At 40.3% G+C, this 21,341-nt stretch overlaps 1 protein-coding gene across 2 annotated transcripts in view; it reads right to left on the reverse strand.

Annotated features, from left to right (window-relative positions):
- The window catches only part of ADAMTS12 (ADAM metallopeptidase with thrombospondin type 1 motif 12), a 154,666-nt gene that overhangs the window by 9,843 nt on the left and 123,482 nt on the right, over positions 1 to 21,341 (reverse strand). Inside the window, exons 17-20 of one of the 2 annotated variants that reach the window (XM_069001164.1) lie at positions 17,542 to 17,668; positions 10,546 to 10,756; positions 7,356 to 8,504; positions 1,177 to 1,329 (exon numbers count right to left, since the gene is read on the reverse strand). In XM_069001164.1, the coding sequence (XP_068857265.1) occupies positions 1,177 to 1,329; positions 7,356 to 8,504; positions 10,546 to 10,756; positions 17,542 to 17,668 (1,640 nt within the window). Of the gene's footprint in view, positions 1 to 1,176; positions 1,403 to 7,355; positions 8,505 to 10,545; positions 10,757 to 17,541; positions 17,669 to 21,341 lie in introns of those variants that run through there. The other variant, XM_069001165.1, reaches the window with a different exon arrangement.

Genomic DNA, 21,341 nt, shown 5'->3' on the forward strand with positions numbered 1-21,341 from the left:
GCAATGACATCTATGAAGAAAAAGTGAAGGTGAAATTGCCCTACTGCAGCTGCAAGGGCAGGATGTCTATGCATCTTTTAAAATTAATTTCGAAGGCTTAAATGTAGTTATATAAAGCCTTGGCCTTTCCTGAACTTTCTAAACAGGCATGTAATTCCTGCACAAATCAATTTTACATCAAAGAGCTCAATAATACCACAGGTTTTGTAACTATAACCTTTTATTTCTATCAATCTGCCCTCTAGCCCAATGGCAACAACATTGTCCACAGAAATGGTCTGTACTGAGAAAGTTTGAGACACCTATCTTTTTCCTTATTAAATCAACAATATTTAAAACAGAATTTTTTAGTTTATCTCTTTGTAGTCTTGAAAAATAACCTGTGGTTTGAAACTCTATTTTTAGACTGCATGAAGACAAAATGTAATAAGCTTCAAGAAGTCAACAAAGTCCTTCCAGGTGCTCTTCACACAGCTTAAAATGCCAAGATGGAGCTCAAGCACAATTCTTTGGGTTCCATTTAGCCGCCTGGACACTCTTCTATCCCTTGACCAGGCCATGGGTACAAAACTAGGACCAAACAGAACCCTGTACATAGCAGGCATTCTCCCCAGTACAATTTGCTTTTAGTTTTTTGGGCTTTTTTTCTTTGGTTGTTGTTTGGTTTTTGTTTGTTGTTTTGTTTTGTTGTGGTTGTTTTTTGGGTTTTTTATTTAATGTAAAACTTAGAGGTTACATGGATGGGGAACAGACCATATGGTATAAGAGATACTACATGGTGACAAAGGTGAATAGGAACATGACAACTCCCTCTTCCAAATTCCCACTGCTCTTAAAATTAGGCTATGCCCCTAGAGGCAGAGATTAAAAAGATGCCACAAGCAACTATGTACAGCTTTGCCCTCTCCATAGAACATGAACAGAGACCCCTACTTTGGCTCTTGCTTTGGCAAGAGTTAATGAGCACAACCCACCACAGGAAGAACAAAATTCACAGCAGATGTATTTCCAGATATAACTTGGTCAGGAAATTGGCAAATTAGTGCTGAATAGTCAACTGGGAATCATGTATGCATTCACTGAGTAAATAATTGTTTTAAAAATGAAGTACGTAGAATTTCATACTCACTGAAATTTGCAAGCTTACTGTTCACACACAGCTCTGAATGAAGTTACCTTGCTCCAATTTCCTGTTTTCCAGCTAGCACATGGGCGGAGATAACATCTCCTTGCAGGATCAGGCTTTTTCATGTCCTGACAGTGAGATGTATTCCTGCTGCTGCACTCCACGTGTCTCCAGAAAGCCCCCATTCCACAGGTCGTAGAGCACTGCACAAGGGCAAGAGGAAAGCCCAGGGGCAAACTCAAAATTAGTACATCATTCTGGGAACAATCCTGGAACCTATATATAAGTATATAGAGCCATTTTAGATGACATATGTTATCTGAGATACTCAAAAGAAGACTTCAGATTCATCTAAATTTTACTTAGTATTCTGAAGGAGGGCTTTCTTTTGGTTTCTTAAGACAGTACCAATCCTGATTTATGCTACGCACTTCTTTTCTTTGGCAAACTCCTGCTTACTGAGACATTCTAAATCTGTACCAGCTGTTCCACTGTTTTCTTCTTTTATCTTTGGGGATCCCATATAAAATGTAATTGCATCCAGTTTTCAGCATTGTGCCCTCTCTACCCCTCATACTACCTCATACTGCTGATGAGATGGTCAGTTAATTGAGTGCATGATGCTGAAAATCTTAAATAAATGCATGAGAATCTTGGGAAAACTATACAGGAAAATGTTTCTCTAAATTATTAATTCAGAAAGTGGCTGTTTTCAACATTTGAGAGGATTTTAGTGTCTGAGGAAAGAGAATATTGATTATTCCAGTCCATATCCCAAGAGTGCACACTCCTCACAAAAAAACCCAAACACTGTCATTGTATTCTGAAGCAGGAAGGGGTGGAAAGTGGTTGGAGATGCCCATTTACCTTTTTCTGCCTCAGAAAGGGTGGGACAGTGAACTACACCCATAGAGCCAAACCCGACACACTCTAAGCAGTCTTTAGCTGGCAGGGGAAACAGCATAAATAATCTTGGATTAAGTCAGCATAACAATGAAGAATGCAAATGCTGTTGTGGGGTTTGAACTCCCTGTGAGGAAGTGGGAAAGTTAAATATGGAAAGCTGAGTAAGTGTCCTTGGAAAAATAAGGAAACTTAAGCTGAAGCTAATGTAGGAAAAAAAAAAAACCAACACTGAAGACATGGAGAGTCCTGAGACACATATCCAAGAGGCCACAAAGGCCCTGTTAAAGGAAACTGCATGCCTAGTGACACACCTTTCCAAAACAATTTTTCTGACTGAGAGGATGGACTGCCCTTGTCCTGCTTTCTGATGGGTTGATGCCTTCCCCAGCTTTGCTATACCAGTCAGACAACACCAAGACTTTACTGAAAGGTTGCTTAGTCTTTGACCAATGCCACATTCTGAGTACATGTGAGAAGACCAAAGACAGCTCCACGGATGATGCTGGGCAGATCACACTGAGAAAGCTTTATGTTCTTGTCTGAGGAAGGTGGAACAGCAGGATTCTTTCAAATCCTGTTGTGTGCAAGCGCAGGGGCAAGAGAGAAAGGCACGATACTGCAAACGGTTTGAAGATAAAGCCTTAGCTTTCTTGACTCTCGTTTGATGCTAAGTAAGTTTCTGGAGACATACTGCTTTTCCCTTTTGTCATTTGGGAACCAAGATTTCCTCTTGGCACAGCAGATGTCGATCCCAGAAAAGTGCAGGTGACTTTACATGACCAATAGCAGAGGTGCTAGTAGAATGAGCTGATCTGGTGGTAATGAAGTATCTCTGGTATCCAGAAAGCTCTTAGAAAGGGAAAAGTGACAGCCCAAAATGGCCCAGGAAACTAGTAGGAAAGGAAGTAAAAGTTACAGACAGGCACTGGTGTAACTGGGCACTGTTTTGCCCTACTGAAATTAGTGGTCTTCCTTGAGGGGGCACTTGCCAGCCCTGTTATGGGACAGGTCACACCTTTCCATCCAGTGACGATCACTGTTCTTGGAACTATTTATTTACTAGTATGGACATCTCCTACAGAGCAAACCAATGTCAGAATATTGGTAGCTACTAAAAGAGAAAGAGTGTAGCAAGACCAAGTGGTGGTACCCAGGTAGATGCAGTGGTCTTGAAATACTCATGCCTTGGAGAGATGTCTTCTAAAAACAAGCTCAAAGTTTTACTGAGGACGAGTACACAGAAAGAGCAAAAACAGTCAGAAAACTGTACATTGAAAACTAAGTAAAAGTAGTGAACAAAAAGAAAAGGTTCTGTGAATGTTAGACTCAAGGTGTGTGTGTGAAATAGATAACTTTTATTTAATGAGAAAGAGAATAGCTGACCTTACTAATAGAACCACAGGATGGTTGGAACTGGAAAGGACTTTTCCTGAAGCAGGGCCACCTAGAGGCAGTTGCCCAGAACCGTGTCCAGATGGCTTCAGAATATCTCCAAGGACTGAGGCTCCACAAATTCTCTTTTTCATCACTTCTTCAAATTGGAAAAATGAAGTTAAATATGCCACACTTCCCATAAAGTTTATTTTAACAAGAAACAACATCTTGAGTGAGAATAGCAAAAGATGACTAAATCATTAAAGGACAACAAACTTAGATTTATTAAGTATCATCAAATTGACTTCATCAGTTCTGTGAAATCAAATGTAATAACCTTATCTCTACATTCATTCAAGTGTTCTTCAATAATCTTTGAACAGTTGAGAATTAATTTTTGTGAAAGATTGGAGAAGTTCCAGCAGACTCTATAAGAAAATCTTTCTGTTTATCTCCAGGAAAATAAAAAGTCCTATCTATGGTCTAATGGAATGCTTCACCAAGCTGGCTTCACAGGAAGATAAAAACCAAATTATTAAACAATCAAGATCAAAATGGCAAATACTGACAAAGATGATAAAGCAACAGAAAAGCCCACATGGACTTATCTAGAAGAAATAACTCAATTGAGTCTAATCCTTCTCTGACAGGGGGACATGGCTTAATGAAAATAAGGAGCTGGCTGGTATGATGCATTTTTACATGATTGCACAAAGCATTATTTTAGCAAATGGTGGAAATACAGTCTAGGTGAAATAATTACAAGATTGGTGTTCAACTAACTGAAAAACTGTGATAAAGTGGTTCTCAGTGGTTCAGTGTCAAAATGAACAGACATTTCAAACATGATTTTGCAGGGCTCTGTCCAAAACCAGGCTCTCTTCAGCATTTTCATCAACTAACTGAATGAGGAAAGACAGTATGCACTTAAGACATTTGAAGATGATGACAAATAAGGAGAGTTGGAAGGAATGTTGAAATCTGATTCAATGACATCTCATCACAATAAATCTGTAAGAAAGTGGTAGCCTGAAATACAAAAATAGATACAAAATGCTACATTCAGGGAAAACTTTTTATGCACTCATACACGTGTGTGTACATATAAATGTAAATATAAATATAAATATAAATATAAATATAAATATAAATATAAATATAAATATAAATATAAATATAAATATAAATAGTATAAATACAAACACACACACACACACATTCGTAGCTCCCAAATGTAACTGAGAACTTCTGCTGATCTAGAAATACTGTAGAAGGGATCCAGGGTTTACAATGGACCACAAATTGAATAAATCAAAGCAAGAAGGTTGCAAAACAAGACAAATCTCACTTCTGCATTTACAAAGAGGATATTAAATAAAACTATAGTAACTACTCCATTTTATATGCCACTTGTCCACTGGGGCCACAATGAACATCACTGATAAAGAAATATATGATGATACTGAAGCAAGACCAGACAAGAACAACAAAGTCCCCAGATATTTAGAGAACCCAAGGAAAATCTGAAAAGATTTTAGAAGTCAGACCCCAAAAGAGTTATTAAGAAGATAATTGTCCTCCACAGCCTGCATATAAAAAAGAGAATCTTCATTTTCAGTATGGAAGATGCTGGCTATGTAAAAGGAAAATATTTCAAGGTGGATAACAAATGACTAGGACAGACGGTAGCATCTCTGCATTGCAGGCCTTTGTTCAGACTGTGGTGGGCTTGGGGCCACAACCTTTCCCTTGATGTTCCCTTGTAGGCTCTTCCACCCAAGGAGATCTAAACACAGGTCTTCTCTTACAGGGCTTTATGTGCAGGAGGGAATGCTTCATGTGCCACTAGAACATGGGAAGCTAAGGCCATTCTCACCCAGCCACAAGAAGGCACAACATGAAATTTCAAACTGCCATCAGGAGTGTATGTCCTGAGCAAGTGTAGATGCAATGGTGACAGAGCAGGGATCTTACCCACTGTCTGCATCCAACACGATCTCGGGGGCCTAGATGTGCCTCCACTGACATGGGATACACTTAGTCATCTCATGCTGCCCTTTTTGGCCCTGCATTTCTGCATTTCTGTGATTTTGAATCATTCCCAGCAGACCCAAGAGTAAACAGGTACACAGAAACAGACCTTAGATACCCTTCTCCATCAATACTGAGACACAGAGGCAGATCAGGGATAGGAGGTTTTTAGATTTGACCTTGTTTAGCTTGGTACAAAAGGCCATCAAAAAATGAGGGGATTAGTTCAGATACATCTCTCACTTTAGGTATCATGATTTCAAGAACATAAAATCCATTAGCATAAAAAGAACCCTTTTTACATAAAAATAAAACTTTACAGTGGAAATTTGTAAAATGTGACCAGGCCCCATGTCATGGTTTAGTAGAGTTTGGGTTTTTGTTAGAGGGCTCCATCAGCCACAGAAATGATTCTCTTGCAAAGGGGTGTTTACAGCTTCCTCTATGACCTAACAGAACCTATCAACTGGCTAGTTTGAATATTGGCAACTTTTTAAGCCACTTAAGAAGCTCGACACACCTGCGTGACCCACATTTAAGAACGAACAGAGCCTGGGAAAGCTTCTCTTGTCTTCCAGCTTTTGGACAGGTAGCGGGGGGGGCCTGCAGGCAGCCCAGCAGGGCCTGGCCGGGCCGGGCCTTGCTCGGCCCAGCCGGGTCAGCCGTGGCACAGCCCTCTTCCATCCGTGGCTCCCCCCAGCCCTGCTCTGTGCAGGCAGCCCCTGGTGCGGCCGGGGCTGGTCTGAGACTGCTGCCCCACTGCCCGGCAAAGAGCATGTGACCAACAGCGATAAGTGAACTCCAGCTGCAAGGCCCGGGTGAGATTAACCCTTTTTTAGTGCTGTAAGTTTCCTCTAGAACAGATCAAGACTGCAGACATCAATCCTCTCCCGAGTCAATGCCATAAAGACACCAAAGTCAGTGAAGAAGGAAGGGCTGAAACCCTGAGGGAGGAGAAAGAGGAGATGCTTCGAGCTTAGAAGTTGAAATTCTGTTGTAAAGCTATGGTGGTGATGGACTGTGATGCATCAGAGTACCCACTGTAATTCCATGAAAGCATGGGGATTTGAAGCATTCAAACTGTAATTGTGAGCAGAAGTACTTGTGGTGAAATAAGCAAATGACAGTAGCTGTAATTTGATGAGGACCCTTTGCTCCCAGGGAAGGGGGAGGGCCTCTATTCCTAGAGATGAAGATGCTCCCAGAGATGGGTGAAGAGAACCTTTGCTTCTGAACAGCTCATCCTTAAAATGGTACCCCATTAGCTCAAGATTGGACCCTTGAAAACAGCTATGGGGAAAGCTGTAAGGTCGGGGGAAGGGACTTTCACATGTGAGCAGAGAACCAACCCGGGCAGCTGTCTCACTGTGATACTGAAGCCATGAGAGAACTGTTTCTTGTGGAGATGTCTCCATAGCACGAACAAGAGGGACTCCTCTCCCTAAGTGAACTGAACTAGGTTATTATAGAAGTGGTAAACAGACTGAACATCTCAAGGGTTGTCTTTTTACATTGTCAGTGGGAGAAGGGAAAAAGGCTGGGGGAGGAGGAGAGTTCTGAAGGTTTAGTCTGATTTTTTTTCCCCCCTTTCTTTTAGGTCTGTTAATAAACTTCTTTATATTCTTTTAAGTTTTGTGCCTGCTTTGCTTTCTCCTAATTCCTCTCTCACAGAAAGAAAATAAGTAAGTAATAGATGGATATTTTGGACCAAACCACTACACACCATGATGACTATATTCATTCTCTGTAAGCAACCTAATCTTAGATATCACAAGTTACCATTTTTTTTGTGATAAGTATTTAGTATGTATGATACTGATTTCAGATAATTGTGACAAACTAAGAAGCTTCGCTTTCTGAGCAGTGTTTGAGACAGCTGTTCACACACTCCACTTCTTATGACCAAAAAATAACCTACCTCACTCCAGTTGCCTACTATCCAGTAGGCATCACTGGACAAACTGTTGGATGTTATTACACGGCTGTTTTCTGTGACATTCATTAAAACACTCTCAGTTGCTGCACTTTGGTTCTTCAGAGCATGCTTGGGAGGTGTGGATTGTGTGCTGGTAGTTATGGTGTCAGGCAGCTTTATTTCTTCTCTGCTGTCAGTCTGGTCTCTGGGTGCATGACCAAGCTCTGAGGGCATTTCTGTAACCACTGCTTGTGGGGTAGTTACCTCTAGAGCAGGCATATCAACTTGCAGACTGACATAGTTTGCTGCTGTTGGAAGTACCAGCCCTTGTGCTGCTCTGCTAACAGGATTGAGCACAGAAGGGTCTTGGTGATGAGATGCTGGTGGGGACTGAGAAGTCACACTCTCATTTTGAATGACAGAAGAGGCAGTGTCCAAGGTTGTGCTTCTGGTTCCAATTTCAGGACTGAGTTCTGTGCTGTATAAAAGATCAGCTGGTTTCTTGTTAACTCCAAGTGGCCCATCAGTGTTGTCAGATTCTTCAGTTAAGTAATCATAGCTGGAAGTTATTCCTGGACTACTGGTAAAAGAGGAAACAGGAGTGTCCTCACTTCTTTGCATCTCACTCTCTGCAGTAGAAACTGGCTCACTTTTAGAGGTGCTCTCAGCATGCCTTATAATTTCAGTATTTAAGCTGTTATGAAAAGGCCATGAAGAAGTATTTAGATATGAGCTATTTTCAGTAGAAACTATTGGGTAATTGTAAACATCAGTTGATCCAGCAAAATTATTTTGTAATGTCCTGTTGGCCGCTCCCTCTTTTCCTGAGACATTACCCAAACCAGAGGACGTAGGCAAACAGGAAGTTACACCTTCATGCTTGGGTATTCTTGTTGTTGTATGGAACCTGGGGTTTGGTCTGGGTATTCTGCGAGGAAGACTCCTTTCAGGATCAGCAGTTGTTTTTCTGATTATGATCTTGCCTCTTCTGGGTGCCTGTGGGGGCATCAGAAATCTGCCAGCAGAAGGGCATTGCTGAAGACCACACAGGGCCTTAGAGTTTGGTCTCTTGGAACTATCACATGGCTCATCATTATTTTTGGCACAAGTGACATTACGAGTCCTTATTCCACCTCCACAGGTGACAGTGCACTGCAAATGAAACAGAATTAATGTATCTCCCCTCTTCATTCTGCTGCACAGAACTATCAGATGGCACTTGTTCATAAGAAAGAAGCATCATGACAAATAATCAATTACAAAGCTTTTCCTGAAGAACAAGCCCTTTATTCTAGTGATGTTCTGCTATCATGGAGTTCTTTCCAAATTCTTCAAAGTAAATGTCACCTCAGGGAAATAGTAGTGAAAAAAGACTACATGATAAAGACAAAATATCAAAGTAGTATGATAGGATTTTATTTCTTCATTGACTCACAAAGTCATCTAGCCAGTACCTTTTCCACCAGATTTATGAAAAACAGACTAAAGACCTGGAATCAAACCCACACCTGATGGGTCAGTGCTGCTCACAGTGCCACAAACCTGCTGTGATGACCCATGCAGCTCACAGACCCTTGCTGACTTTATGAAACTGATTTTTCATTCAGTCTTAGTACTGCCAGAGCTACTAGCATGTCTTTCCTCAACTAAAGATTACCAAAAGTAATTAGCCAACCTGGCTTCTATTTAAATGACAGCACGTATAAAGGGTGCTGGAAGGAGACCCAGCTTTTCTGGGATGTTTTTCATCCTCAGGGCCACAGGCACAGCCATGCCTTCAGCAGCTGTCACTCCACTAAGGATTTTGTAAAATCACACTTCTGTGGTTTGAGATACTAAGGCTGGATGACTGGTGAGTAGGAATGGAGATGTTACAAACAACCTACTGGAGGAATTCTTCCTAGGATGCAAGGGAGCCTAACCAGGTGCTCAACATGAAGTGATGAACACTCCTTTTGCAGGACTTTAATGCCCCATGCATATCTAACTCATTTTAGAGCTAGTCTGGGTCATGGGGCAGTAGAAACACCAGTGACCTTGTGTTGCTGGGGCACTCTGTTGTTCACAGGTGTAAAATAACATCAGCTCCACAGCAACAGGAGCAGGGAAGCAAGCAGAGTAGCCTCACAGTAGGTAAGTTCATCAGCTCCTGACCATCCTGTCATTTGTGCAGGTGAAATAGCCCATCCTATGCTCTCTCCCTCCACTTCCTCCAGGTATAAAATGTATTTTTGTCAGTAAGTTGTAAATATAATCCAAGGGCATATGAGCACCAGCAGTGTGCCATACCTATATAATTGCACTGCTAGTCATGTAAGCTCAGTCTATTCTTTCACAGGCATTTAAAACATGGGGGTTACTCAATTAACAAAACAATCAACATTCTGTGATGATGGTGTGTGAGCAGCATAAACCAATCCAATACAGTCACAAGATTTTATTATTTCACTATGTGACTCTGTTCTTACGGCAGTGAGTCTAGTGAAAAAAAAAAGACTTAGGACAAAGATGAGAGACGAGTTTTCAAAAAAGATAGGAATACAGTATTTTCAGCTGGAAGTACTGTCAATGATCACCTACTCCAACTGCCTGAGCACTTCACGGCTGACGAAAAGTCAAAGCATGCTGCTAAGGGCATTGTAGAAATGCCCTCTTACACACTGACAGGCTGAGGGCATCAAACACCTGTCTAGGAAGCCTGTTCTAGTGTTTGACCACCCTCCCAGTAGAGAAATGCTTCCCAATGTCCAGCCTGAACCTCCCCTGGTGCAGATTTGAACAATTCCCATATGGTCCCAAAGCTATGGGGAAAAAATCCAGAGTCCTGAATGCAAGAAATATGAATAAAAAGAATGTAAAAACGCTTCTTTGTTGACCAACAGACGTGACATAGAACCTCCCCCCAGTCTGGCCCACAGCAGCCTGGCTCTCACACAGACTCTTTAGCACTAAGCACACTACGTTTTACAGTCCCAAAAGCTCAGCAAGTTAACATGCAATACTTGCTAAAGTCTTTTGAAAGCAGGCCTGCTTTTTTTTTTTCTGCACAAAGGATGTGTGAACACGTTAAACAAAAAAAAAAGCATTTAAAAAAAAATTAAGAAGGCAAAACACCAGGTCATTTGTCCTCTCTGCTGGCTATAATAGGTTATTTTTCACAAAAAGTTCATTGTTTCAGCTGACATGAATTTACCTCAGTCCAGTTGCTCACTGTCCAGTCAGATGGGCACAAAATATCTCTGTTGCATGACAGATGGGTCTTTGGTTTAAGCAGGTGCTGGCATTCCATGACATCCAGTGCCTGCTCATCAGATCCCACTGTCTGGATGCAAAGTACTGTTCTCTTCTTCTGGCCTGTTGGGCCACATGTGGTTGAACATTTCTGCCATTCCCCTGCCCACCACCTGAAAACCAGCAGGGTGAGAAACATCAGAAAACAACCCACCACAAGCATACTAAGGAAAAGGTCAGAGACTGCAAGAAAAAGAGCCAGTAATTTAAAATCCAGGCCCAGATATATGTTCTTCACATTAAGCTCAGATCACTCAAGTTCTCCCATCCATCCTGTGCTCTAGTACCAGCCAGTCAGTGAAAGAGAGAAGACAGGAGTAGGCAGGATTTCCAGACAGAAGTAGACACTGAGATTTATGTTTCAATTAAGTGTAAGAATCCACTGAGTAGGTAGTCCTTCAAATCCAACTTTGAGGAACTTCTAGCAAATCTACTTAAGGAAGTAATCTATTTACTCTATCTCACTGTTCTTCTGTTTATGGCTACCTCAGTACAGAAGACTCAACAAATGAGAATCAGTGGGGAGTCTGTAATGACAGCATAGAGGTGGAAAACATCCCTTTGCCCATGTCTATGCAGCCAGTACCGCACAAGGGCTCAAACTGGCTCTCCATGAGGGTTACCTCCCCAAGGCCAGTTCCCATTGGGGAAGCAGCAAGGCACAGAACCCCAAACCCAGATTACCCAGAGCTATGCTGTGTGGGAACAGTGTGCTGCAGTGCTGTCCCTCTGGGCATGGTGTCCAGATCTGCACTAGGCTGGACTTTTCTGTTCTTCATTCCTTCACAAAGTAGAAATGAGCCCCTTTTGTGTCTCTGCCATGATTAAAGTCATTCTTCCACAGTGTGGTATGCAATGTTCCACCAAATTAAGGATAACTGTTTCCTCCAGAGCAGTATTTTCTAGTGCAAAACACCTTACCAACAAGAATGGTTCTCTTTACATTTGGTTCACCTTAGCCTTTCCCCAGCATCATCCAACTACTTTTTCTCATGATGACCATGAGCAGATTGTGCACCTGCATATCTGCCTTCCATTATAAGAAAGGGGAGCAAAAATTTCTGGTTTTCTACGTTTGAGAAGTATTGGCATCAACTGTGACACTTGCCTAAAAATTTATCTTTATAGTTGAAAAAAAGGGGGAATGAATCAAACAAAGAAAACCCTTTTTCCTTTAGTTAAGAGTGCCCAAAGTAAGAATACAACTTCAAGCTGCTGCATACAAAACCTGGCCCAGCTCTAAACTCTAAGCCACAAAAGCTCCTAGACTTGACTTGTTCATGAGTTTTCAAGGAGGTCACAACAAAGCCTTATAATGAAAACAAAGCAGGAATATATTTAGAAAACACTTTTCTAGAAAAAAAGGCAGAAAAAATTTCTTTTGGCTTACCAAACCAACACCATTCTATTGGGTTTTTTTCCTTTTAAGGTCCATGAATTTAGAGACAAAATAATCCTAATCTGATAAATACCTCAAAGTTCAACATCCAGATTCATGTTTTTACTCCTTTCTTTGTCTTTGTTGACAATCCCTCTCCCATTCTCACTGTAGTTTCCATGTTCTTTAATTCATTTTTACTTCCATTGCAAATGAGCTGCTGCTTATATGGAAGGCACTGGTACCTATTCCTAACAATTAAAAAATAACCCACCAAACAACCAAGACTCAGAGCAATCAAGCTATGATACAGTTTATTTATGCAACCATCTGATCTTCTCTGTGGTACCTAATCCTATCTTCTTTTGTTTAGTTATCTATACAAACAGTATTTCATTTTAAGTTACCCCAGAAGCCCTTTGTGGCACTGACTGCTTTGCTCTAGAATGCAGTCCATGCCATCACAACCCAACGGCAAGGTCTCTGAACCAATTAAACAAAAAAAGCATCCAAAATATTTTTCTTCTCCTCCTGGCCTTCCTTCAGATTGTCTCTTGTTCTTCCAGGCTTCTGCAAACAACAGAGGAAAACTAACAAGTAAATAGAAAAAGTAAGTACACCTCAGCAGAACAGAGCAATAATAAAAAAAAAAATTAAAAAAAAATTATCACAACCTGAATCAAGCCATTTTAGGGTTGTTGTCTTCTCTTGCATCTTCTTTACAATTTTATCTCTTCTATAATCTTGTAAACTGCTGACATTTCGGCACAAATGGAACATAAATATGTGAATTGCTCTATTAATTTTAATAGTACCAGATGACATATTTCAAAGTACAGATATGCTAAATTGACACCTCTTCCCCTTCGGTATTTTCAAATGGCTCTGACTGAGGGTTTAGCAATTGGCAGGTTGAAATACCAAACTCCAAGCAATAAATTATCAGACCTTACTACAGAACCTACCTTGAGCAGCAGTAATGGTGTGTGATTAACTAATGCACACAAAACACTTTTTAAAAGCTGTTGATGTAGTTAAAAAACTCAGGTGCTCCAAAGTTAGAAAATCCCAGAACTAAGATTTTATCCTATTCCATCTTTATGATCAAAATAAAATTACAGTCAGCCAGTCTGTAGACTTCTTCCTCACTCAGTGCAGGTAACTTCAAAAAAACTTGTTCTAACTGGAAGTTTATTCTTATCAGTAACTGGAATTTTTGATGTTGTTTTCCTATTTTCATCCTAGGGTACATGCATATGCCCTAAACATCCAAGAATCAGAAGCCTGACATGGAGTCACCTGTGCTCTTGTCTCTCCATGTTTTCTGTTGAGGACCTGAACTGTGGCATCTCGGCCAAAGGGTAACAAAGGCAAAGCAAGGATGGCAAAACAGCCAACATCCACTTCTCTGTTCAGGTACAGGATGCCTGGACCACAGAGAAGAGAGCAGCACCTGAGTGACTGCTTTGCCAAACTCTTCTTATCTTGGAGCTTTTGCTGTCTCCTCACACTGCAGAGGCATAACCAAAACTGGAGGTGACTGCTGAGAACACATCCAGAATTGACACAGCAATCTGAGCTCTAAATATGCAACTTCTAAGCTGAAATGACCAAGCTGTTGGACCTCCCAGACAAGCTAAAGACTGTGGTGAGAGACTGGGACAAGCTGGTGGAAACTAAAGCCTGATGGTGAGTTGCCATCCAGTACTTATTTCTACCTCCGGTTTCTGATTCTACTTCTGGCATTTACTGCTACAGCAACTGAGTGGTTCTTAAGTATTACTGTATCATCTGATCCCTGCAAAGTGAAATGGCTGTCTTATCTCCACAGGCAGGCAGGCATGCCATTGAAAGATTGTGGTAGCAAACAAACAAACAAACAAAGAAGCAAAATGCATGATTTGGGTAACTAATTTGCATGAGCACTAATTTTCCTCAGAAAATTTTCCTCAGCTTAAGGTGTGAGTGCTCAGCTCTTCTGCAAGAAGTCTGGGACAGAGACAGGAAGAAAATCTCATTTGTTCAGCTGGCATTCAGCTACCTTAAATGAGACTTATCTTTTTGCTCCCACACTGTTTTTAAAGCTTGTAACAAATTAGGCAGAGTCCAACAGCGTGTCCATGACATCATCAATACAGGGATGATGTGTGGTGAATGATGTGTGAATCCTGTTGAAAAAGCAGCAGCATGGGATTTTGGAACTGTAATTTGACAGTCATGCCTATGGGCTTAATGTTCCTTCCTTCCCACCATGCCATGTCACACCTACAGAGAGACGGTTGGCTTTCATTACGTATTTGTATAGAATCAGGCAAAGCAAATATCAACAGGGCACTGATTCTCACTCTGTGCATTATAATAGAAACCAGATTTCCTATTCTTATTATGCTGTTGGAATTCTGGAAGCAGGACAACACAATAACAGCAGATAAAAAGCAGGAGATTACAAGTAGTTGTAAAATAATCTACTTCTGGTTACTGTTCAAGTGGGTAGTCGAGTTAAAAAGGCTTTGGACAATTTTCTTTGCAGGGGAAAGCAAAACTTTATTCACAATGCTGTGAGTAGTTAAAATCTCACTCTTTTTCAAGTGGTATTTCTTGATTTTAACATTGACACCTATGGGACTAAATACCTGCCTACCAAAGAAATACGTAACTGGAAACCATACTCCATAGAATAATGTGGAAAAAAGCATGCATTTAAGCTGCAGTCTCAGTGCACTGCAGCTAAGCAATATCACTCAAGTTGTACATGAGTGGTTGCAGGACATTTTAACTCTCAGCTGTCCAGCCACTTTTATTTTGTTCTGAATCAAAACACGGCATACATGTACTGTGATATTTTTAATATTTTCTTCATTTTCCTCTGAATTATTTTAGGAGAAAGTATAATAGTAAGTGTAATAATAAGCATAAAACAAACACAAAGCAAATCAGCTAACAAACAAGAATGTTAAGGCTTAGACTGTAATTTAAACCATTTACAACTGACTTCCTGAAATGGATTAATGAGATAAGGCCTGGTTTGTGAGAGCCACACACATTTTATTCTTTGTCTGTCACTTCTGTTTGATAAATTATCTATTTCTTATTTAGTGGTGCAGTAGCATGTTTAATGGTAGCACGTTTTTCATCACTGGGATTTAGTAGGAAACAACTGTCTTTTTTTTGGGATAGGATGTTACTATAAAGCACGTGGTTCACTGCTGAGAAGTGCAAGGTCATCCAATGATTTGAGTTCTGTGGCTGCAGCACTAAACAAAGGTCTCCTGCAGTGTTGTGTTTAACAGCGCTGTCCTCACCTCTAGCACTGAATTTAGCCATCTCTCTACGGAACACTTTGTCCTCAGCAGCTTCACGTGGACTCTCAGTTATCCCATAAAATGCCATATGGTTCAGTCATGTCTGCCTCCAGTTTTCAGACTTTCTTTAGAACTAGCAAACTACGCTAAGGTGTCTTGGGTTTCAAATGAAGATTATTAACCACCTGTCTGGATTAGAGGTGCCACACATGCCACGGAAAGTGAACTCAATCCCATCAACTCAATCCCATGCTGGGACTACAGCCTGGAACAGAGAGCAGATTTACAAAAGGATGGACTTGGGAAGAGTGACTAACAATTCATTCATTGCTGCCATCTCTTCTAACACAAGAACTTAAGGCCACCAAGAGAAGTTAGTGAGAGCCAGGTTCGAAATAGTTAAAATGTGGTGGTACTTCACTGAGGCACTAGAGCTGTGGAACTTCCTGCAGAGTTTGTAGTAATGGAAGTTTTACAAGGTTGCAGAGGAAGGTTGCATGAGTGAAGTTCATTGGGGGTTACTGATTAGACAAGCCATAAAATGGAAATGCCTTGAATTAAAACCAGCTGGAAGCTGGAAGAGCATCAGAAAGAAATCTGATTTATCTTTGCCTTGCCCTTATTCCTCCTTAGGCATGTAGACCCTGCTGAGAGCCAGAACAGGGACTGAGACCTTTGGTCAAGCTGTTACAGTCACTTTTATGTTACTAAGAGAAAAATACACAACATGACTCTAGAATTAAATACATATGGTTTTTCCGCACCGCACTTTGTCATGACTTCGGTGTCCTCAGAAGCATGACTTGTGATTGTCCCTGCAGCACAGAATGAGCTCAAGAAGCATCACTCAGGCTGTCAGCACAAGAGAGCTTTTCTGCCTTGTCCGCAGAAGAGTTTGGTTCATGTATGACATTCTGCAATCTGCTCAACAGGGGAAAAATTCCCCTCCCTCACTTTCAAGAGCAGTTCTGAATAATGTTGTCACTTAGAACAAATGGCATAAATTGAGTTAATTTGGAATTTTTGAATTGATAGTACAGTTTATATGTGCCATAAGAAACACCTCAATGTGTATGGGTAGCCTCAGCTCTTAACAAGTCAAGTAATTAAAAAGTTGGGTCTACTGTCAATTGATTTCCTGACAATCTAAAAAGAATTATGAAACTGTGATAGTCTATGATGCAAGCACAAAGATGTAACTCCCAAAGGAGCCATCCTCTACTGTTGTGAAGATACTTGGAAAGAACTAATAAAACCAACAACCATGCAGAACTTTTCACATCAAAGTTTCACAAAATTCACTGCTGGCAAATGCAACACAATGAACTCCACAGACTCATTGCTTTGATTTGATCCTGACTGAAGTAGAATTACTAGGGAAAGACTGGTGAACCTTTGTGAACAGCACAATAAACGACATTCAAAGACAACAGAAGACAAAACCAAGATGTTCTATTACCTAAAGCATGAAACAAAACCCAGTATTGATCTCTTTCCAGCAAATCTGTGCCTGTTGTACAAGCCTGCAGTTCTGAGGGAACTTGGAATGTTTGCTGTGATTAGTCTTACTTACCCTACTCCCTAAAATGGTAGCACAGAAAAACCAGAGATGAATAGAAATTACGAGAATGTTATGAGAAAGGAAAAAATTATTCCCATGTGATCACAGAATGAAGAAAGCTGCACTTCACTCAAAAAGAAGAAGGAACATAATAAAAAAAAGCCAAATACTGTGTTATAAAGAAAGTATAAAAATTAGTTTTAGAAGCAGGCATTTTCACTCATCACCTCTCATTAAAAGAACAAAGGCATATCAAAAAATACTGAGAAACAACATCAAAAGGCTTTGTTAGTTTGTTTTTGGAACACACAGTGATGCATTATCACTTGAGCTAAGCCAAGGATACAATTTTTAAGTAAGAACTTATACAGTCTTTAGGCACACCTGAACCCAACCTGAACAAAAACAGTATCTACATACATCAGAAAACAATCTCTGCCACTTCCAGCACAGACTGCTCAGTAACTTGCCTTAGAAACCTCTGAGGGTGGCTCACTTCTAATTTGTTTAGAGGGGGTTTCTTGCACCTTGCTCTGTAGCGTGTGGCAGCCCTCACCATGGTAGGCTGTGGATGCCACACCAATGTGGCATCAGAAACACCTTCCTTTGAGTAAGGCTGCTAGTGAACACCCCCAGAGCCCCTCCAGAACCCATTACCTGGGTGGGCAGTCCTGCTCATAGCACTTCTTCTGCCGCCCGTTCGGCTGTGTTGCTGGGTCACAGAAAGAGTTTTTGATCGCTCCGCTTCCCTTCCACACGCAGTGGGCGATCTGCCGCTGCACTCCTTCCAGAGAAAGACACACAAAAAAAAAGGAAGAGTAATCCCTGTAGGCTGGGGATGAACTGCAGAAATCCTCAGGAATGAGCATCCTTCAGTCAAGCTGAAAAGGTTAAGCAGAGCTTTTTTGGATCAGATCAGAGTTCAAGCAACATATTAGAAAGCACTTTTCTTAATGGAATTGTTAGCCTCAGAAAGGGCTCTAGCAGGCCCTGAAGTAGGTTTAAATAGCTATGAAAGGTTCTTGAGTCACTCACAGACAAGAGGAAACACAGCAGCATCAGGCTATTCATAACAAGCCTGGTTTTGCTGACCTTTTCTTTTTTCTTTCAGAAGGCTGTTTAAGAAGAACACAAACCAGAGTAACCCTGTGACTCTTAATGTGAACTCAAATTTAAGAATTTTTGGTACACATTTTGACTGAAATAGATGATGAAAAAAGTCTTTTATTTTCTAAGTAAGTAATACACAACACTTAGCACAAGAGGCAAAGCACTGTGATGAAGAGACACACAGAAACAATCCATACAAAAAATGTGGGTGATTTCCCAACATTTCCATTTATACAAAACCCCCCTCATTTAACAGAAAGAAACATGAACCAAAATACTACATTACCCTAGTGTGAATCTAAAGAAAGTCAGTTTCAACCGGCCTGATTCCCATACAGTTCTGCAAAAATTTGAGGGAGATCTCTTGGTGCAACCCAATAAAAAAAAAAGTATTGCAATATTACAGTTATAAGGGTTGTAGTGAGACTGATACAGAGGCATTAAAATAGTTCAAACAAATCTTAAGGACTAGAAAGACTGAAAAAAACATTCACTAACTCTCATTAAGTTAACTGTGCTATTAATTCGCAACAATTAATACACACACGGTAGATTACTGCATCTCTAGAATTTTTATCCTTCTAGGATGCACAGGGTCTAACAGCACTGTTATGGTATCAAGGATAAGTGTTAGGCTATTTTGCAGTATGTTTAGGAAACAAGCTTTTCCTTTCCTCAGGCCTCCTAATAACTAGTGTGGGAAACTATGTGGAAGATAAGAACAGAAATCCATAGAAAATAATTGGGAAATAGGAATATATTCCTCTGAGACATATAGACTCAGATAATCATAGAAATGTTAAGGTTGGAAAAGACCTGTAAGATCAGCAAATCCAATCATTAACCCTGCACTGCCTCAACAACACAGAAGGGATTTTTCCACGCATATTTGGGTCATTTCACAGAAACCAACAGAAACCTATATCCCTTTCTTTACCCCCTTAGAACATCAGGTATGTGAGGAAATGATTTTGCTTTTTGATTACTTTCAGACTTCTGACTGAGACATATGAAACAATTACTGACTACAGCACAAGATTTGATGATTGACTGCTCCAGTCAGACATGAAGGCTGATCTCCTAGAACAGTGATTAGTGTCACCTGTAAGGAAAGATTAAGGGACTGAGGCATTCAAGCTCCAGGGTAGATGGTGTGGAAGCAGCCGCCAGACTGCAGTAAGTCTGGACATGGTGATGTCTTATTTGTAGGTGACTTCAAACAGGAGAAAGCTTTTTGGCTCAGCTCCCAGGGAGCAGTGCTCTCTTTTATGCTCTGGTATAAATGTAACTGGAATATTTAGCAACCTTTTGCTAGCTGTAAACAAAGCAGTTCACAGAAATGTTTCTGTCTCTTTCAAAATCATGATATGTTGCTGTTCCAAATACAAAAAACAAGAAATCTCTTGCTTTGATAAATTTTTACTGTCATTTCCGCTGCCACAATTCACTTTAAAACCACTATAAACATTTGCAGAAGTTTTGCTTTGAAGCTGTACATTCTCATAAAATGATCAGCTGACATCAATGAATTAATTTATTCTAACAAACAACTTTTATTATGAAAGTTATGTGAACTCCCACTGTAGCTTCAAAATCTCTGGCAGTTCAGCTCCAAAGTTGGAAGGAATCCTATATGCATAGACCAACACACAAAAATAAATGTAGGTTTATATGTTATGACATAATGAAACAGTTGATTTTATCAGCCTGAGCAAGCTGAACTAGAAAACACTGCTAAAGCAGAAAACTACTCACCACACACTGACCCTGCCCTAGCAAGTATTTACACAGTTATATATAACTAAAGTGGGTAGTATCCTATTTAAGTCCTATTAAGATTAAAAATTCTAAATACACTGAAACCTCAGAAATATTTGAAACCTAAACATTATTTCTAAAGGACTTTGAGAGGTAGCTGTTTTCCTCCCTTCACCACTTTCATTCTCTCTGACCTCAAAGCTAATTAATTCACCTGATATGTACCCTCTCAGCTCTGTGAAAAAAAACCCCTACAAGTATTTCTGGGAAAGACAGGAGAAACCAAGAAAGATAATTGCCAGCTCAAAGAATAATCTTCATTTCACTAAATCTGCTCAGAGATTCCTTCTACTTCTCTGTGACACGTCACCCCTAATGCAGAGCTCTTTAGACACGAGGCTGACCCACACAGATCCTGATTTCTCACTTGGTTTGTGAAGAAAAGTGCCAGCTCAAAGTCATCTGGGTGTGGAAGGCTTTTGAAAGAGAGATTAGAAATCTTTTGGCTGCAGAGCCCTCAGTTTGGGCTGAAAACAACAGAAATTAAGGACCATAAGCAAGTGTATAAAAGGTGTATGAGAAAGATACATACTTGATTTTAGAGCTCATTTGAACATGTAGTTGTCTGAGTTCTGAACTTAGATACTCTGAAAGGAGTTCACTTTGTATTTATATTTATTTTATATTATATTTTGTGCATGCACAAGTTATGTGTAGAATACAAGTGCCAATCTTTACATTCTCAGCGTTATAAAACTCAGACCCACAAGAGTGAATGGAAACTGAGTGACTTTTGTTTTCTAGAATCAACACTGCATTTCTAGGAACAATTGGAGATAACTTTGCAAAGCCTTTATAAAAGTTATGAAGGATTTAGAGGGCACATAACAGTTAAACCCCAAACAAATTTTAGAGTTAAGTCCTTTTGCAGAGCTTTGAAAAACTGCCAATTACTGATGCTGTCTATGGAGAAACAAATTTTTATGTTGGCTAATATTCTCCCTTAGTTGCCACTGTGCTGTGCTATGCTTTTTCTTAAATTTAATGCCACTCAAGGTTGGTTCTGAGAAACAAGATTAAAGCCTTTAGACAAGTAGGAAGGATTTATACTTGTAATTCCAACATTACCCATGCTACGATTATTTAAAGAAGGAATAATAGGTAGTTGGTCTAGAAAAAAAAACTCAGTGACATATTTAAATTAATATGGATTTAAAAAGGCTTACGGGCTCTAGTTGCTGTCTCGAGAGCAGGCTCTGGAAGGACAGCTCTTGTCCAGAGGATGCAGCAGTGTGCAGGACACTGGTGTGCACACATTCTGCACTGCAAGCAATTCCTTTCTGCATAGAGCAAATGGCAGGAAGAGACTCAACCTGTCGTGCACTGAGGGCAGAGAAAGGCTTGTGATTTTTACTACAAATTATCCCCTCTGCTGCTTGTTTGCCATGAACTGGATTGCAATGTTATTACCTACCTATTTTCTACACTGCAAATAAATATCAGGTATTGCAATGTGTTCTCCTTTTCCCTGCATGCAGTATTAGGTATGCTTGCCACAGAAAACATGGATTTTTCAGAGTATTTTGTCC

Source organism: Aphelocoma coerulescens (genome assembly GCF_041296385.1).
Source record: "Aphelocoma coerulescens isolate FSJ_1873_10779 chromosome Z unlocalized genomic scaffold, UR_Acoe_1.0 ChrZ, whole genome shotgun sequence".
Classification (NCBI taxonomy): Eukaryota; Metazoa; Chordata; class Aves; order Passeriformes; family Corvidae; genus Aphelocoma; species Aphelocoma coerulescens.